General features: G+C 50.4%; 1 protein-coding gene across 2 annotated transcripts in view; it reads right to left on the minus strand.

The window, feature by feature from the left end:
- Nucleotides 1-15,979, minus strand: part of Col18a1 (collagen type XVIII alpha 1 chain) — a 61,339-nt gene extending 45,360 nt beyond the window's left edge. For both annotated transcript variants that reach the window (XM_032888739.1, XM_032888738.1), the window contains exon 1: nucleotides 14,532-15,979. In XM_032888739.1, the coding sequence (XP_032744630.1) occupies nucleotides 14,532-15,963 (1,432 nt within the window). In that variant the 5' untranslated portion in view covers nucleotides 15,964-15,979. The remainder of the gene's footprint in view (nucleotides 1-14,531) is intronic.
- Nucleotides 15,980-16,321: the final 342 nt, after the last annotated feature.

Here is a 16,321-nt window from a genome sequence, read left to right on the forward strand (position 1 = left end):
CAAGCCGAGGCAACGAGCCCCTTGAAACCAAAAGTCAAGAGCTGCCATCGAGCACATCTCTCAGGGGACAAAGAACAGCTTTGTCCACACGCATAGCCCAACCTACTGCGAGGGTCTCCAAAAAGCCTCACCCTGTCCCATGCTCCCTAAGCCCTGCATGCTGACCAGACATGGCGTTTCCGGGTGCAGAATGGACCCGGCTCAGTGAGGACATGGTCTGCAAGGACTGCGTGTCTGCAACTTTCTAGCAGAGAACAGAGAAGACTAGCAGGCCATCCCGGGGCAATCCGTGATCCAACACAATCACAACTGTTACAATGTTCCCTTCTCACTGGAAATGCTAGCACACAGCGGGCACTGAAGTTTAGAAAAGCCAAATGAAGCATGCTGCCCGGATGCTGGAGATGTGGCCACTCTGCTCCTCCTGGATAGCAAAACTCCCTGTTTCTCCCATTAGCATAGCACACGGGACTCTGCAGCAGCTGGCTTCCTCGGCTGGAAGGCACCCGTGTGTTACATGATGAACCCTGGGTCCTGCAGTGAGCTCTTCCCAAGTTCTTCCATTTCCTTTCCGTGAAATTCTTTTTTGGCTCCGTCGAGAGAACTGCCAAATGCCAGGGCCATAAGATCACTGGCTCTGTTCTCTGGTTACAGCAATGGTGAGTGGGGGGAGGGCATGGATGCCTAAGCCAGGAAACTCTTTCCCTTGTAAGCAGCAAGGCCTGTGCCATGCTCTAAGAGCTCAGAGGGCTACTGCAGGAGGCTGGCCCCTATGCAAGCTAAGGCCTGTCTGGTTGCTCACCTGAACTCAGATCCAGGAATGGGTGTCCTATGTGGTTGAAGTCCACCTTCCCTAAAGTGAGCAGGTATAGTTCTGAAAGTCTGTAATCTAACACACACACCCTTTAGCTCCATGTAGAACCAACCGCAGTCAGCATCCCCCCACCCTCAAAGCCACAGGAAGGCTTGGCTCTGGAGGGACCAGCACCAAGAACGTCTGATGCTCCCAACTGACTGAACCAGGCTCCCAACGGTACAAGAGCCCCTGACAGACTCCCTCCCTGGACTCCAGCAGAACCATTCTCTTCACCGGCAACCTCACCAAGTAGGACCTGGTTTGAGAACATTGAGGGCAGACGGTGCAGCCATTTGACAAGGGCTAGCCTTCAGCGAGGGCTCAGTAATGGCAAACATCATAAGAAAAATGAACCTTAACAGGGACCCTAGCAGCCCCAGGGCAAGAGGGCACACTCTCTCACTGAATAGCTCTAAGTAGGAGACAGCCCGTCCTTCAGCAAGACTCTTGGCCAATCCTGGTGTCTGCCTACCCTGGAGAAAGGCCTCCAACTAGGTCTGTATCTACTGGGCAGCTCAGGGACTTCACTCTGTATGACTGGTGCTTCTGATATCCAGGGTGTCACAGCCTGCCAACTGGCTCTCCCAGGGACGAGGTCTGGGGACTGTGCATCCATCCCTGGCCTGGCCACTGGCTTTCCCCTCACACTCTTGGGACTGTTGTGTGCAAAGCTCAGGCTGTGATAGCCGGTCCTTGCTCTCTCCGGCCTCCAAATCCTGTGGAACTCAGGCCGTGGCAGCCTTGCCCCACAGAGCGTAAGCCTGAGTTCTGCCGACGTGCATCTGGTGCTCCCAGACCCCAGGTAGGTGTACTATCTATGATCTCCCAGAACAACTCCTGTGGAACCTTCTAGAGAAACTGGTGTTTAAACCAAACATTTCCCTTGAGTCAGAGGGAATTATGACAGTCTCTCCCTGCTTCCAATTTCTGGGGTCTATTCAGATACAAACATACGCCACAGCTGTGTAAAGACATGGGAACACCTTCTGTGCTGGACCCATCCCAGGTACCCAATGGTACATCGGGTACGTAGCTGCAGAATCCAGGGGACACGTCCAAGCAGCGCTAAGACAGTCTAAACTGCCATGAAAATGGCTCAAGAGCTATTTGAACTAAGCAGTCAGTGTGGAGGGTTTTATCACATTCGCCTAGGCCTGGCTCCACTGAGCTACGGGAGATGAGCTATGCCAGACTCATGGCGGAATGAGGCCTTGGAGGGTAGTTTTATGGAGCCTTGAATGGAACCATTTTAAGAGATATCCAGAGTCAGAGTCCTCACGGAACTGAGAAACTATAACCAATCCAGAACTGAGAAAAGGAAAAACAAACAAAAAAACAAAAAAGAACAACAATTTAAAAACAAAACAAAAAACAAAAACAAAAAAACAAAACAAAACAAAACAAAAAAAAACGACAAAAACCATGATCACTAAAAACCATAAAAAAAGATAGCACAGTTTGAGTTCCGGTAAAGCAGCAATCTGAACGTCTCTGGTGGAAGGCAGACTTGAGTTGGGTCAGAAGCAAAGAGCAGAGGGAAGCACAACAGCCCAGCAAAGAAAAGAATCCGGCAAAAACTGCCCAGAAAGGCTGCGGGGGATGTTAGCAGCCAACAAGTACAAAACGAGCATTGCGACCATACCAGGCATGAACAGTTTCAAGTCGAACAGAGTTCAAATCAAAGCCCTCACCCTTTGATCTTTGTCTGAGGGCTGCCCAGATGGGTACATATGTATCTAGGAATGGTGCCCTAGGCACAAACAGCAAAGCAGGTGTTTCTTAAGGACGCCCCCCTAAGCACTTTTTCTGTTCAACTTGAAAGAGACAACCTCAGGGTGATGGTGGGTCCTTCCTGAGCCTCAAAGGTATCGGGTTCCCTAACGTTACTTTGTAACCCAGTAGCAATTAGAGCGTGCACAAGCCCAGAGTGGGCAGACACCTGATCTGTAATACATGGAACAAAACATTCCCCACCTTGCCTGAAAGACTAAAACTGACTTGAGCAAGTGAAGAGACCGTTGACATGCTACCCGACACCCTATAATATCCCAAATCCTGCACAGTCAAGCATTATCTAAAAGTGGCCCTGGGGGGTATTTTCTGACCTGGTCCTCCTGAGGAGATGCTCAGATGTGATCCTGTTTTGAAGAGGAAGGTCCTGGATCTTGAGGATGGTGTTAGGGCTATCTCAGGGGTCCAGATCAAGATCTACTTAAGGTGCTGGACCAGTGTTTAGTATACGCAGGCAGAAAACCAATGCACCAGAGGGTAAGCAGGCCATTAAAGCAAGAAACGGAAACACCTTAAAAGTGTAGTGGGCAGAGTTATCCCAGGGTGTTAAAGAAAATGCCAGAAGCACGTAGCCACAGGAAAGAAAGGCAGGGCGGCTCTCTGGGGGACACAGGAAATATGTCAAAGGAGTTTTCACATACAGATTGAGGCCATTCATGGAAAGTGAGCATCGATTTCCCTGTTCCTGTGTATACGCAAGCGCACAGACCTCAGTGGACAGAAAAATGGCCCCCAAAGATGTCTGTTACAATGAACGCTATTTCACCCTACAGTGGGTTGCGTATCTTGAGATGTGAATGAGCCAGTTAATTCACACATTCGTGAATGCTGTTTTCCCAGTCTAGAGGCTCCTGCTCAGGTAGGGAGGCTGAGTTCTGGGCCAGAGATGACAACTCCAGGTGCCCCTTGCCTTCTGGTACCCGGGTTTGCCACTGATACATAATCTGCGCTAATGCTGTCTTAAGATTTGACTTTTGGGGGGAAAATGTTTCAAAGTGAGTTCCTGGGGGACTCTGAAAAGATGGCAGGGCAGAGGGAACCAGGAACGGCATCTTTGGAACAAACTAGCATGCTGCTACGGCCATCAAATATGTAATGCTAGGGACTGGGCATCTATGTAGGGCCTGCCCCCTGCTCCCTTCCCTGATACCTGTAAAGGAACCAGAAAGCCTACAGGTTATGAAAAAAGCTACAGATAGGGACCCCCGCCCTCCCCACTCTTGCCTAGTGGACCTGATTCCCCTCAGAGTCCAACTCATACTGGTGTTTTTAGGCCTGTCTGTCCATAGCATTAATAACTCTTCTAGTGGACTCCTTACCCCTAACAATCGGTGTCAGTGCTCCCTTGAGCCCTTCACACCAGAACAAGTCCTCCACTGTGAAATCTCAGGACAGGCAGGGATTGGAAGTCATGTGACCACACGGAAGCGTCAAAGGTCCTTCTAAAGGAAGAGGGACAGCCCGTCATTAAAGCCAGGCCGCTGCAAGATCACCTGGCTACACCACATTTTTGTTTGCTATACAATTTAAATGTATCCAAAGGATTGCGACATTGTTTTTGTTTTTGGATTCAGGTGTATAAACATGTAATCAAGGAGCTGGGCTTAGTGGGGTGAGCCTTTAATCCTAGCACTTGGGAAGCAGAGGCAGAGGCAGAGGGGCAGAGAGAGAGACAGAGAGGCAGAGACAGAGACAGAGAGACAGAGACAGAGAGGCAGAGACAGAGAGGCAGAGACAGAGAGGCAGAGGCAGAGGCAGAGGCAGAGGCAGAGGCAGAGGCAGAGGCAGAGGCAGAGGCAGAGGCAGAGGCAGAAATAGATCTCTGTGAGTTCTTGGCCAGCCTAATCTACAAAATGAGTTCCAGGGCAGACAGGGCTGTTACAAAAAGAAACCCTGAGCTTGTGGCCAGCCTGGTCTACAAAGTGAGTTCCAGGGCAGACAGAGCTATTACAAAAAGAAACACTGTTTTGAAAAACAAGAGAGAGTTGCCAAGGAATCTCAAGGAGGGGTAGAGACAAAGATACAAGGGAGTAGGGTGTTTGAATTACCACTGAAGTTAAGCTAGTGTGTATCCAAGTTAGAAGTAATCTAGTATACATGGTAACCACACACACACATACACACACACACGCACACACAACAAAATATACATAAAATTACATATGCATAAAAGATGTAAAAATATACATAAAAATCAAAAATGAACTTAAACATTTCATTACAAAATCAACTAAAGGGGTAAGAGAAAGATGGCTCAGTAGTTAAGAGCACTTGATCTTTGTAGAGGACCTGGGTTTGGTTCCCAGTACCCACAAGGCAGCTCACAACTACCGTTCCAGGGGACCCAGAGCCTTCTTCTGGCCTTTGCAGGCTCCAGGCATGCATACGGTGCACACACATACATATAAGTGAAACATGTACACTCACACACAAAATGAAAACAAATCTCAACAGAGAGTAAAGTCTGAACTGGGGAACAGAGGACTTGGATGCAAACTGTATCAACAACAGAGACAGAAGTCCTCAAGCAGCAACTACAATAAATGTAAATGGGTTAAATGTCAATCTAAAGACAAGAGATTGGGGCTGAGCAAGTAAAGGAGTCTGTTTGTGATTCCAGGAAAGAACTGATACCTCTACGTTGTCCTCCAGTTTCTACATGCGGTCCAGGTTATAGTCGCAAGTACGCATGTGCATGCACACACACACACACACACACACACACACACACACACAAATTTAGAGACTGATGAAGTAATTGAAGAAACTATAATCACATGCTTTCTAAATGAAACGTTTTCTATCCAAACAGGCTAAAATGGAAAAAAGGACAACCTGTGCAGAGAGGATGCTGGGTAGCTATATAGACAGAACAGATTTTAAACCCATGTTTTACAAGAGGTATGGGGACGGAAAGGAATCAGTACAGGAGGGAGCTGTGACAGAAAGAAACCAGCAACATACACGAAGCAAAGTGACAGAACAAGGGAGAGACAGAAAGTTCTATGATACCAGTGGGGGACTCCAACACCCTCTCCCTGAAGGGCAGACTAAAGATGAGGAAGGACTCCCCAGATCTGTAGGCAAGCATAGAATTGCCAGCCATAGCGGCCTCCGAGCTCCTCTCTGATGTAAGAGGCAACATTTCCAAGATAGACACATGTCAGTCAGGCCACAGAAGAACCTCAACATACATGACAAATACTCCCCAGCCACTTTGGGACCAAGTTAGACATTAAAAAACAAATAAAACTGGAATATTTACAGATTTGTGGAAATTACACTTCACGGTCCTAAACAATCAGTAAATACAAAACTCAAGACAGAAATGAGAAAATAAACATTTAGAAACAGAAAAAAAAATCAAGTATATTGCCAAAAAAACTGGTGGGGCAGTTAAAAAAATCTTTGAGAGGGGAAATCTATAGCTATAAATACTTCATTAGCAGTCAAGTGGTCTCAAATGAACAACCCATATTATGTGCAGAATTAGGAAAAAGGGCAGTGGGGGTCAGGGGTCACAGAGCAAACAGGAGGAGAAAAATAAGGAAGAAAAACAAAAGCCGATAATGCAAAGAACGGAAAAAACACAAGGGGGAAAAAAAAAAATCAATGGAAGCAAAGTCGATTCTTTGGAAAGATAAACATAACTGATGAACCTTGTAAAGCCGACCAAGACCAAAACATGGGGGAGACTCATGACTGAGGTCAGGAGAGCAGGGCTGTCACTGAATACAGGAACGGAACGGGCTGTGACAGAGCCTGAGGAAAGCAAAGGAAGGGGCCAATTTCTGGACATAGGAAAGCTACAGAGGAAACCAGACTTTTGGATGGACCCACAGCTGGAGAGGAGACGGGACGAGTTGTAGAAAACGAAACAAGCAAACAAAAAGCCCTGCCTTTGAGAACTCTGTAGAAACATTTAAAGAAATTACGTTGATTCTTCTCAAACATATCCCAAAATACTGAGAAAAGAAAATGTTTTATCTCATTCTACAAGACCAGTACTATGAAAATCCATATAAGATATATATAAGTATATATATAATATATAAATATAAATAAATATATATAAAGTTGGGGGGAGGAAGAGATGGAAGAGGAGGAGGAAGAGAAAGAAGAGAAACAGGAGGAAGAGGAAGAGGAAGAGGAGGAAGAAGAGAGAGGAAGAAGAGGACCATGAGGAGGAAGAGGTGGAGAAAGAGGATGAAGAGGATGAGGAAGAGGAGGAGAAGAAAGAGGAGGAGGAAGAAGAGGAGGAGGAAGAGGAGGAAGTAGAGGAGGAGGAAGAGAGGAGGAGGAAGTAGAGGAAGAGGAGGAGGAAGTAGAGGAGGAAGAGGAGGAGGAAATAGAGGAGGAGGAAGTAGGGGAAGAGGAGGAGGAAGGAGAGGAGGAGGAAGATGAGGAGGAAGATGAAGAAGAGGATAAGAGGAGGATGAGGAAGAGGAGGAGGAACAGAAGGAGGAAGAGGAGGAGGAGAAGGAGAAGGAAAAGGAGTAGGAGGAGGAAGAGAAGGAGAAGAGAGGAGGAGGAGAAGAGGAAGAGGAAGAGGAAGAGGAAGAGGAAGAGGAAGAGGAAGAGGAAGAGGAGGAAGAAGAAGAGGAAGAGGAAGAGGAAGGAGGAGGAGGAGGAGGAGGAGGAGAAGAGAAGGAGAAGGAGAAGGAGAAGGAGAAGGAGAAGGAGAAGGAGAAGGAGAAGAAGAAGAAGAAGAAGAAGAAGAAGAAGAAGAAGAAGAAGAAGAAGAAGAAGAAGAAGAAGAAGAAGAAGAAGAAGAAGAAGAAGAAGAAGAAGAAGAAGAAGAAGAAGAAGAAGAAGAAGAAGAAGAAGAAGAAAACAGGTTGGAAATTGTCAATAAAAATACCCAAAGATTCTGCAACAGTCTGGGTAGAAATGAAACTCTAAAGAGACTCTTGTATCCTTTACTCTGACTGTTAGATTGTTGAAACAATGTGCCCCAAAGGAGTGGGAATCCCCCCCCCAGGAATCCCATGCTGGGAGAAGAAAAAGATATTTATCAGAGTGAAAGGAAAGAGTTTTCACACTGTCCTAACATCTTTGAGACTACCTTGCAAGACGAGACTACAACCCAGTAGATGGTGGACCAGTGACTGGCAGGACCACATCCTGACCAGGGCTGCTTAGATGTGCACACCCCTGGCCCTCTATTGAAGCTCTCTTCTCACATCGGGACCTGAAGACAATTTGCTGGATCTCTTCCTCCCTCTTCCCAATGCAACCACTGAACAAATCTTTTCATGCTTTCTGCTTCTAATTTGGCTTTTTAAAAATTTATCTTATTGTGAGGATGGATGGTTGGTGTATAACTGGTGCACAGATTATGACCCCCCAAATTTGATAACATTACAAACAAATGAACTCAGCAAACCAACGGGATAACACACCCATCCACAGAGAAATCACCGTTTATCCACAGCAACACAGAGTCTGAAAAGGAAAGTTCGACGCGATTTCCATACACAGTAACACCGAAAAGAAGAAAATGCTTCAAACCTAACTTAGCCAAGAAGGGGAACGTCTTGGACAGTGAAAGCCACAAACACCACGGGAAGAAATTAAAGGCGGATCGATGACAGACTGCCCACGCTCATCGTGCGGCTGAAGCAACGCAAGACAGAGCAATTTATAAATAACAGAAATGGATTTCTGATAGGCTTTAATGCTGTCAGGTCCTCACAGTGTGTGTGTGTGTGTGTGTGTGTGTGTGTGTGTGTGTGTGTGTGTGTGTGGTGTATACATACATATATATAATATATGTGTATATAAATATACTGTATATATATTATATACTGTATATATAGGTATATATGCTTTGTGTATGTGTTTATGTATATATATATTTATATGTGTGTGTGTATCTATTCATATGTACCTGTACATGTGCACACATGCATGCACATGGGCACAGACACACACACACACACACACACACCCAGTATAGTTGGGTTTCAGATAGATTGAAATCTATCCCTATTGTAAATCTCATGCCTCTTCTACCATCAAAGCTGTGTTCACCTTGTCACCCTCACAGCATCCTGGCTGCATGGCTTATACACGCTACCACTAACAGGCACCATCCGGGAGCCTCCAAACTGAACCTCAGCTCTCTGCTTCCTGACGGGGGGTGTGGCGCCTGCTGCCTCTCACCCCTGCTGCCTTGTGGTGGACTGCACCCTCAGACTGAGCCTGAGTGTGCCCTTCCTCCCTCGAGCTGCTTCTGTCAGGTTGTCCCAGCAATAGGGCAGGCAGCATCACACTTGGTACCCAGAACGCAGGAGAAAATGTCACGCTCAACATCACAACAACCTGACACAAAACCGAGCTGAGAACATGACAGTCAGTATCTTATCCCAAAGCCTCGACAAGGACAGAACAACGCATACTGTCCCCCACTGCCTGAGCTGCCTGGTCTCAGTGGCACCAGGTCCATTCTGCTGGATCCCACCCCAACTGCCCCTATAAGGAAGCAAGCGTTATGGTTTGAATGTGCCATGTCCCCCACAGGCTCCTGAGTGGAAGGCATGGTTCCCACATGGTGCTGCTCCTGAGAGGTTACCAGATCATGAAGGGACTTCTTTGTTGGGCTAATCCAGGAATGGGTGGGAAGAAGGTTTGCTGAAGTCCTGTCTCTAAAGGCTGCCCTGTCCCTGGTCCCTTGCTCTCACTCCTGCGGGATGAGCAGGTTGTCTCTGCCATACCCTTGACTGTGCCTCACCACTGGCTATAAACAATGGAGATGCATATGGGCGTGAATCAAAACGACGCTTTCCTGCCCTACGATGTTTTAACAGGCAATGGGCCACAGTGACAAAAAGCTACCACCACAGATAAGCCCTGCAAAGACTGATTATTTCAGTGTTGCCAGGACAGCCAAGAAATGAGGCAGGAAGAAGCTATGACCCACAGGCTGGAAGGGAAGGTTAAATCCCCAGAGCTGATGCAGGATTCACACAGCTCAGTGACAAAGCAAGCAACCGGATTTTAAAAATGGGCACAAGACCCGAGCGGACATTTCTAAGAAGACCCATACGGTCTGCAACACAAAACCGGTCCAGATCACAGGTCCAGATCGCAGGTCGCCGAAGACGTAAACGAAACCCACAGCGGGACACACACCATCTCACATCTGTTAGGCATGAAGCAACAGGTGGCGGAGAAAAAGGAGGAGCCCTTTACACTGCTGGCGGGGAAGGAATCTAGGTCAGCCACCAAGGGAAACATGGTGAAGCTGAGAGAGAGAGAAAGAGAGAGAGAGACAGAGACAGAGACAGAAAAAGACAGAGACAGAGACAGAGACAGACAGAGAGGGAGGGAGGGAGGGAGGGAGAGAGAGAAACAGACAGAAAATAAGGGAGAGACAGACAGACAGGAAGGGAGAGAGAGAGAAAGAAACAGAGAGACAGAGAGGGAGGGAGGGAAGGAGAAAGAGAGACACACAGAGAGACAGAGAGGGAGAGAGAAACAGAGGGAGAGACAGAGAAGGAGGGAGAGATACAGAGAGGGAAAGACAGACAGAGGGACAGAGAGGGAGGAAGAGAGAGGGAGAGACAGAGAGGGAGAGACAGACAGACAGGAAAGGAGAGACAGACAGAGAGGAAGAGAGAGACAGAGAGAGAGGAAATGAGAGACAGAAGGAGAGACAGAGAAGGAGGGAGAAACAGAGAGACAAAGAGGAAGGGAGAGAGAGAAAGAGAAAGAGAAAGAGGAAAAGAATCAAAATAAAACCCCCGCTGATCACCAGCAGCCTTAGGAATTAAGACACACCCATAACCCAGCTTTACTGCAGCTCTGCTCGCTGCAGCCAAGACACAGAGGCCGCGTGGGTGTTCACGGACATGAGGAAGAGAAGATGCTGAACACACAAAGTCGCACTGACCACAAAGGACCTCGTGTCCTGTGCCAACAGAGTGACCTGATGGACACCGCGCTAAGCGAAACAAGCAAGCTACTCACAGAACAGACATCACCCACAGGTCAGCTCTAACCACCCGTAGATACAGAGCACAAGGTGGGGCTCTGGCTGGTGGAGAGGCAGGGAGACATTCATCCAAGAGCGAGAGCTCCAGGCTGGTAGTTGGAAGTGTTGCCATCTTGGTGAGCAGCGGGTGACCACGGATAGCAGAGAACCTGCCTGGTGTGTGTGAGGCCCTAGGTTCTATCACACGCATGCACGCACGCACGCACACTGCTCAGAGAGTAGCTTTTAAGTGTAACCCTGAGGAGAGATGGGTAACTCAGTGGTCCGCGTTACACAGACTATCCACCTATGAAGCCATTGCATCAAACGCTTTAAACCTTGAATATCCATAAGTTCCTGCAGACTCTCTCCAGGCTCCTACATCTCACCTGAGCCCTAGGCCTGGATGCCCCAGCAAGTTGGCCAGGTGTCAGATCTGGTGTGTCTGGGAGGAAGGGAATGTCTGTGGGCAGCTCAGCTAGCACCGTGCACACAATATTTATCCGCAGGTTGCCAGGAGTGAGAGATAAAGCATTCGGGTATTTTTCCACGGAGGGGTCTTGTCTCCTGGGATCAAAGTTAAACAGAAACTCGGGTTAACTGAAGCGTCCTAAGGAACAGCCGCAGTTCGGAGTCTCTCCTTTGATTAAAGAACCAGATATAAGCGGAGGCGAGAACGGCTAGAAGCTTGCAAGTTTCTCAACGGAGGGAGCATCTGTGGCCCATGTGGACAGAGCAAGACCACAGCAGAGACCCTCACAGTAACCCCATTCCCCCACTCCAACAGCTCCATGACCTACCAGCATGGTCTACAAGGTTCAGAGGTGCAATTACACTCTGTGAGTCTTGGTTGCACAGAGTATGCTGCAAATGCACAATTTGGGGCTCCACGGACTTTCTTTCTCCCAAGAGCCTTCAGGCTCCCTGGGAAATTGGACCTGCCTCTGTTGTTATTCACGGGGTAGGCAAGGCTCTGAGACTCGGATATGTGAGAGTAAGGTCAAATGCATGGCTGCTTGTACAGTCTGTTGACCCCAGCTCTGTGTCATTCTCAGGTCCCACTGAGGTACCTAAGGGCTTCCTGCAGGCTGCAGCAGGCCATGCGAGCAGGAGGCCAGTATCAGTGAGGGCAGAGTGTCATGGGTACAGTACCCCTGAACCCCTGCACAATGCTCACTCTCTGACCCCATATACCTAAGGGGCAAGCATGTACATGTATATATATACATATATACACACACACATATATATAAATATATATATGTATATATAAATATATATGTGTATATAAATATAAATATAAATACACACACACACACACACACACACACACACACACACATCTCCCAGCTGCATGCTGACCTAGTATGCATGAACCTAGCCGTGTCAGGGAGTTCCCACGGTGTGACCCTCTACCTCCCAACTATCACCTCACATATAGATGGAATGCTGTAATGTTTCCCTTGACCCCTTGGCACCAGGCACTCACCTCATGGTCTCCCTCAGGGATCAGAAGAAAAGACATGGGTGAGGAGCTACAAGTTTTGCTAGACAGATGAACAGAGGCCTCAGGGTGCTAGCAGGGCCAGGTGTGCACGGTGAGGTGTGTAGATGTCTAGGCACAGCCCTGAGGCACCAGGTGTATATAGGTATTTGGGTATTTTTTCATAGAAGTGTCTTGACTCTTCAGATCGAAGTTACACAGAAACGCGAGTTACCTAAAGCCAGGTGTGCAAGGCTCAGGGCCTAGGCTGACTGCAGAACTTCAGTCAAACCACACCCCACTGGCCTAGGAGATGGAGAATTGGGCAGGGCCCACATTATAGCAGGAAGCACCCACCGTGGTCTCTGGTCAGACCCTGAGGAAGAAGTGTGTGCTCCCTGATAGGAACTCACTGTTCCCAATCCCCAAGCTTCCTGATGTGGTCAAGGACCCTCCATGTCCGCTGATAGTCATGGGGTTAAGAACTGACCGCCCAACAGCTCCCACTCTAAAACCTCACAGCTGCCACTAAGGCGTTAGGCAACACTGTGGGGAAGGGGTCCCACCTGCCCTTCTCCAGACTGAGGTAGGAGTCACAGAGGCCCAGCAGGAGTCAGGCTCACCCTGAGTGGATGAACCCAGGAAAGGGAGGCTGAGAGACCTCCTGCTCCTACAAGAGTTTTCATGGAACCAACCCCACCAACCTTGCCTGGAAAGGGGCCTTAGTTCAACGAAGTGTGACACCCAGCTGAGGCACATACATGGGCCATGAGTGCTGATGGACCAGTCCCCCAGGACCTTGCTGGGGATACGGTCCAGTGTATCCAGATGTTCAGCCACCGACTAACCAGGCAGCCATAGTTAATGATGTTAGTATCCCACGAAGCTCCACCATATTGCCAGCCCTGGCTATGCACCCCATGTGGCTCAACCTTTACTCACAGAGGCCTTGGCTTTCTTTCCAGCACCTACTGCCTTCACAGCATCTGACTGACCCTGAAACAGACACATGACCAGGCCCTCCTAGCCCTGGATAGCATCCCTCATGCTCATCCATCATCCTGTATGGCCTAAACAGGAGATGTGGTAGGTTGGTTGTCCTCCTGTCAAGACATATCCTCTGTGGAGCTGACCCTGCAAGGCGGGCTCTGCCAGCTGTGGCCAGGTGTGAGCCTCCACGGGGAGGGAGCCTGAAGCACTCCACACTCAGCTATTCCAAGGAAGGAATGTGCGGGGGACTCTGACAGCAGCTGGGTCAAATCTGAGCCTATAGCCCTGGGGTAGCCCCGCCCTCTCAGGCCCAGCTGTGCCCCCCTAATGAAGCCATGAGCTATCCCTGGGCTTCTGCCCAGCCCACACCCTTCCTGGAGCAGGCCCATACATTCATTTCCCCTGTCTGTGGCTTGTCCCTTATCCCTGCCCTGTACATATCTTCCCAGCCAGTGATCTGTTCACCCTCTGGGTGGCCCTCCTGCCCACCTGTCCCTCCATTCCAGCCCCTCATGTGCCTCTTTCCTGAGACAGAGTGCTATCTCTCTGGTGCTTGCCCCTGCCTTACCTGTAGCCCCTCCCTTGCTCTATCCTAGGCCCGTGCAGGCTCTGGACCTCTGGCGAGCATTCCGGCCGGCAACTTGCCAAGAACCATCCAAGTTCATCCTGCTGGCATCCAACAAGATGATACCCTGTAGAAGCCCCGGGAACCCTCATGGCTGCATTACTACATAGCTTCAATTACTACAGTAGATACCCCTTAGAGTCCACCATGGCCTCCCAGCACCAGAGCCACTGACTAAAGGTCAAGACCACTTCCCCACATGCAGAAGACAGAAACCATGTCCTGCAGGCTGGCCAACGCCTCCCAACACAAAAGTATCTAAGGCCACACCCCCATCCATCCACCCCCTAGCCAGAGGCTACGTACTTTAGGCCTTGGCTGGGCAGACACATGTGGGTTGTATAGGAGGCTGGAGCCGATGACTCTGTGCACCTGGCACCTTTCAGACCTTTGGGTACGCTGGCTAGGGCCACAGGGAGAACAATGTGCCTCAGAGGCTAGGAACAAGGAGGAAGCAGCCAGTGTGGGGTAGGCAGCAAAGACGGGTCGAGTTATCTCTGTGTCTCTTGATTTTCAGTCAGGGACTGAGGAAGCACCTGACTGACTCAGAATCAGGACACCTCAACACTCAGAGAGCACCCGGGGCAGGTGATGACCTGTCATGCCTGCTACAGAAATAGAACCTGTAGTCATAGCCACGCCCAGACCCCAGCCTCCTGCCTGCACAGAACACCATACCCCAGCACCTCTCCACTGCCACGGCTAGGCTCCGTGAGGCAGGGGTGGGGATCCTGTGCCGGCTTCCCATCAGCCCTTGCTGAGCTCTGGACAAAAAGCAAAAGGGGCGGTTAGTCGGTAGCCACTGGGTTACCTGCAGCTGGCCCAATGAACACACAGTACCCATCCTCCTGAGAAGGGAGAGAGGCGCAGACGACAGGCAGCCTGTCCCCGGCTAGGTAGTTCCAACACGCGTCCTCCAGGGCCTCACAGAACTGCCGGCAGGGTGGCAAGGCAGGTGGTGGGCCTGGGCCACACGAGGGAGCCAACAGCAGACAGAAGAACCAGGAAAGGAAGGGGTGGCAGTTTGTATGGAGGAGGTGACCCCAAGCCCGTGCGGTGGCCTCCACCTCCGCGCTGTCTGCATGACGAAGATGGTTAGGCAGCCAAAAGTGTCCGATACCTAAGTGGCTGCAGACGGCCAAAGTGGGTGGCAGAGGCAGGCACCGGCTGGGAGAGGTCAGAGAGTCATTTCCCACCAGTGCAGAGTCATTAGAGAGCTCAGACCCCGAAGAGGGAGCCACGTGGGAAACCCAAGCACCAGGGAACCCAGGTAAAGCTGCTACTTGAGAGAGTTGGACTGAAGGGTCAGAGGAAGGAACAGAGAGTAAACCGTGCACACTCAGAGAAGCCGTCACCAGAGGACCCGTCACCAGGGGAAGAAGAGGTATGTGCCCGTGGGTATCAGAGTGTCTGTGCTGCCGGCTGGACCTGGTTGCCATAGGCAAGAGTCCTTTCCCTTCCAGATGCTGTGGCTGCCTGAGGGGCTCTTGGCTCCCCCAGGGAGGAGCCCTGATCCGTGCAGAAGAGAGAAACGCTCTACCTGGGGATGGTGGTGGTACTGAGGGTCTTCCCAGTGGTGCTTGGAGGCTGCTCTGGAAGGGAGTCGGCTGGGTGGGCACAGCCAGCGTGCCAGCCTCGGTTGTCTGAGCATCTGGAGAACTTGGGACGCCACTGCTTAGCAAGAGAGTGGTCTCACTCCCCTGGGGAGCACTAGAGGGCTCAGCAAGAGCGGGGAGGACCGTAGGGACTGGGGAATCTGAAGCCTCAATCCCAGGAGAGTGCTCTGTAGTGGAGTCCTCATCCCACAGCTGGACAAAGCTCCGAATGCCCTGAGCCACATTCAGAATCTTGGCTCCAACGCCGGCCACATTCTCCTCCTTCGTGTCTGGGCTCGCGGCGGGGGCCACCAGGGGAATGGGGACAACAGGGCTTGCAGGGGTGCCACCCTGGCCAGCTTCCCGATCCTCCTCCGGGGACAGCTTGGGGTTGGCAGAAGTCGTCTGTTGTTCTGTGAGGCCATCCTGAGGGACCACGTGCGTGGTGGGGTTCTCTGGGGACTGCACAGGTGGACTGATCTGGGGTTGAGAGACCCGGGCTTCCAAGGAATCAGTGGTCTTGGCAGGCCAGAACCACTCCAGGGGATTCAGGGAATTCCCATCAGCGCTGGTAGGCACAAGGCAGCAGGAGAGCAGCAGCAGCAGCAGCAGGAGCAGGCAGAAGCGTCTGCTGGGGTCGGGAGCCATCAGGGCAGTGCAAGCCTCTGAACTGGGGCGGCTCCTGTGGTCCTGGGGGTGGGGCCTGCCAGGTCCCCACCCTCCCCCATTCCTGGTTCCCAGTCTCCTTCTTTCCACAGCTTCCCTCTGGCAGAAGGGAAGGAACCCAGTCTGAGAATCAAGGTGACCCACCAAGCAGTGCCTTCAAATTCCATTTAACTCCTTCCTCTCTGCACCTCCAGGAGCAGACGGAGCAGAAAGGTGGGTAAGAGACACCCAGTGGAACTCCAGCATGTCCAACTTAGAGCTGCTGAGTCTCTGCTGAGAGTGGGTGTGGGTGCGGGGGCCTGGCCGGGGTCCTCCGGGACATGGAGGCCACGCCCCAGCT

Source organism: Rattus rattus, chromosome 18 (assembly GCF_011064425.1).
Source record: "Rattus rattus isolate New Zealand chromosome 18, Rrattus_CSIRO_v1, whole genome shotgun sequence".
Lineage (NCBI taxonomy): Eukaryota > Metazoa > Chordata > Mammalia > Rodentia > Muridae > Rattus > Rattus rattus.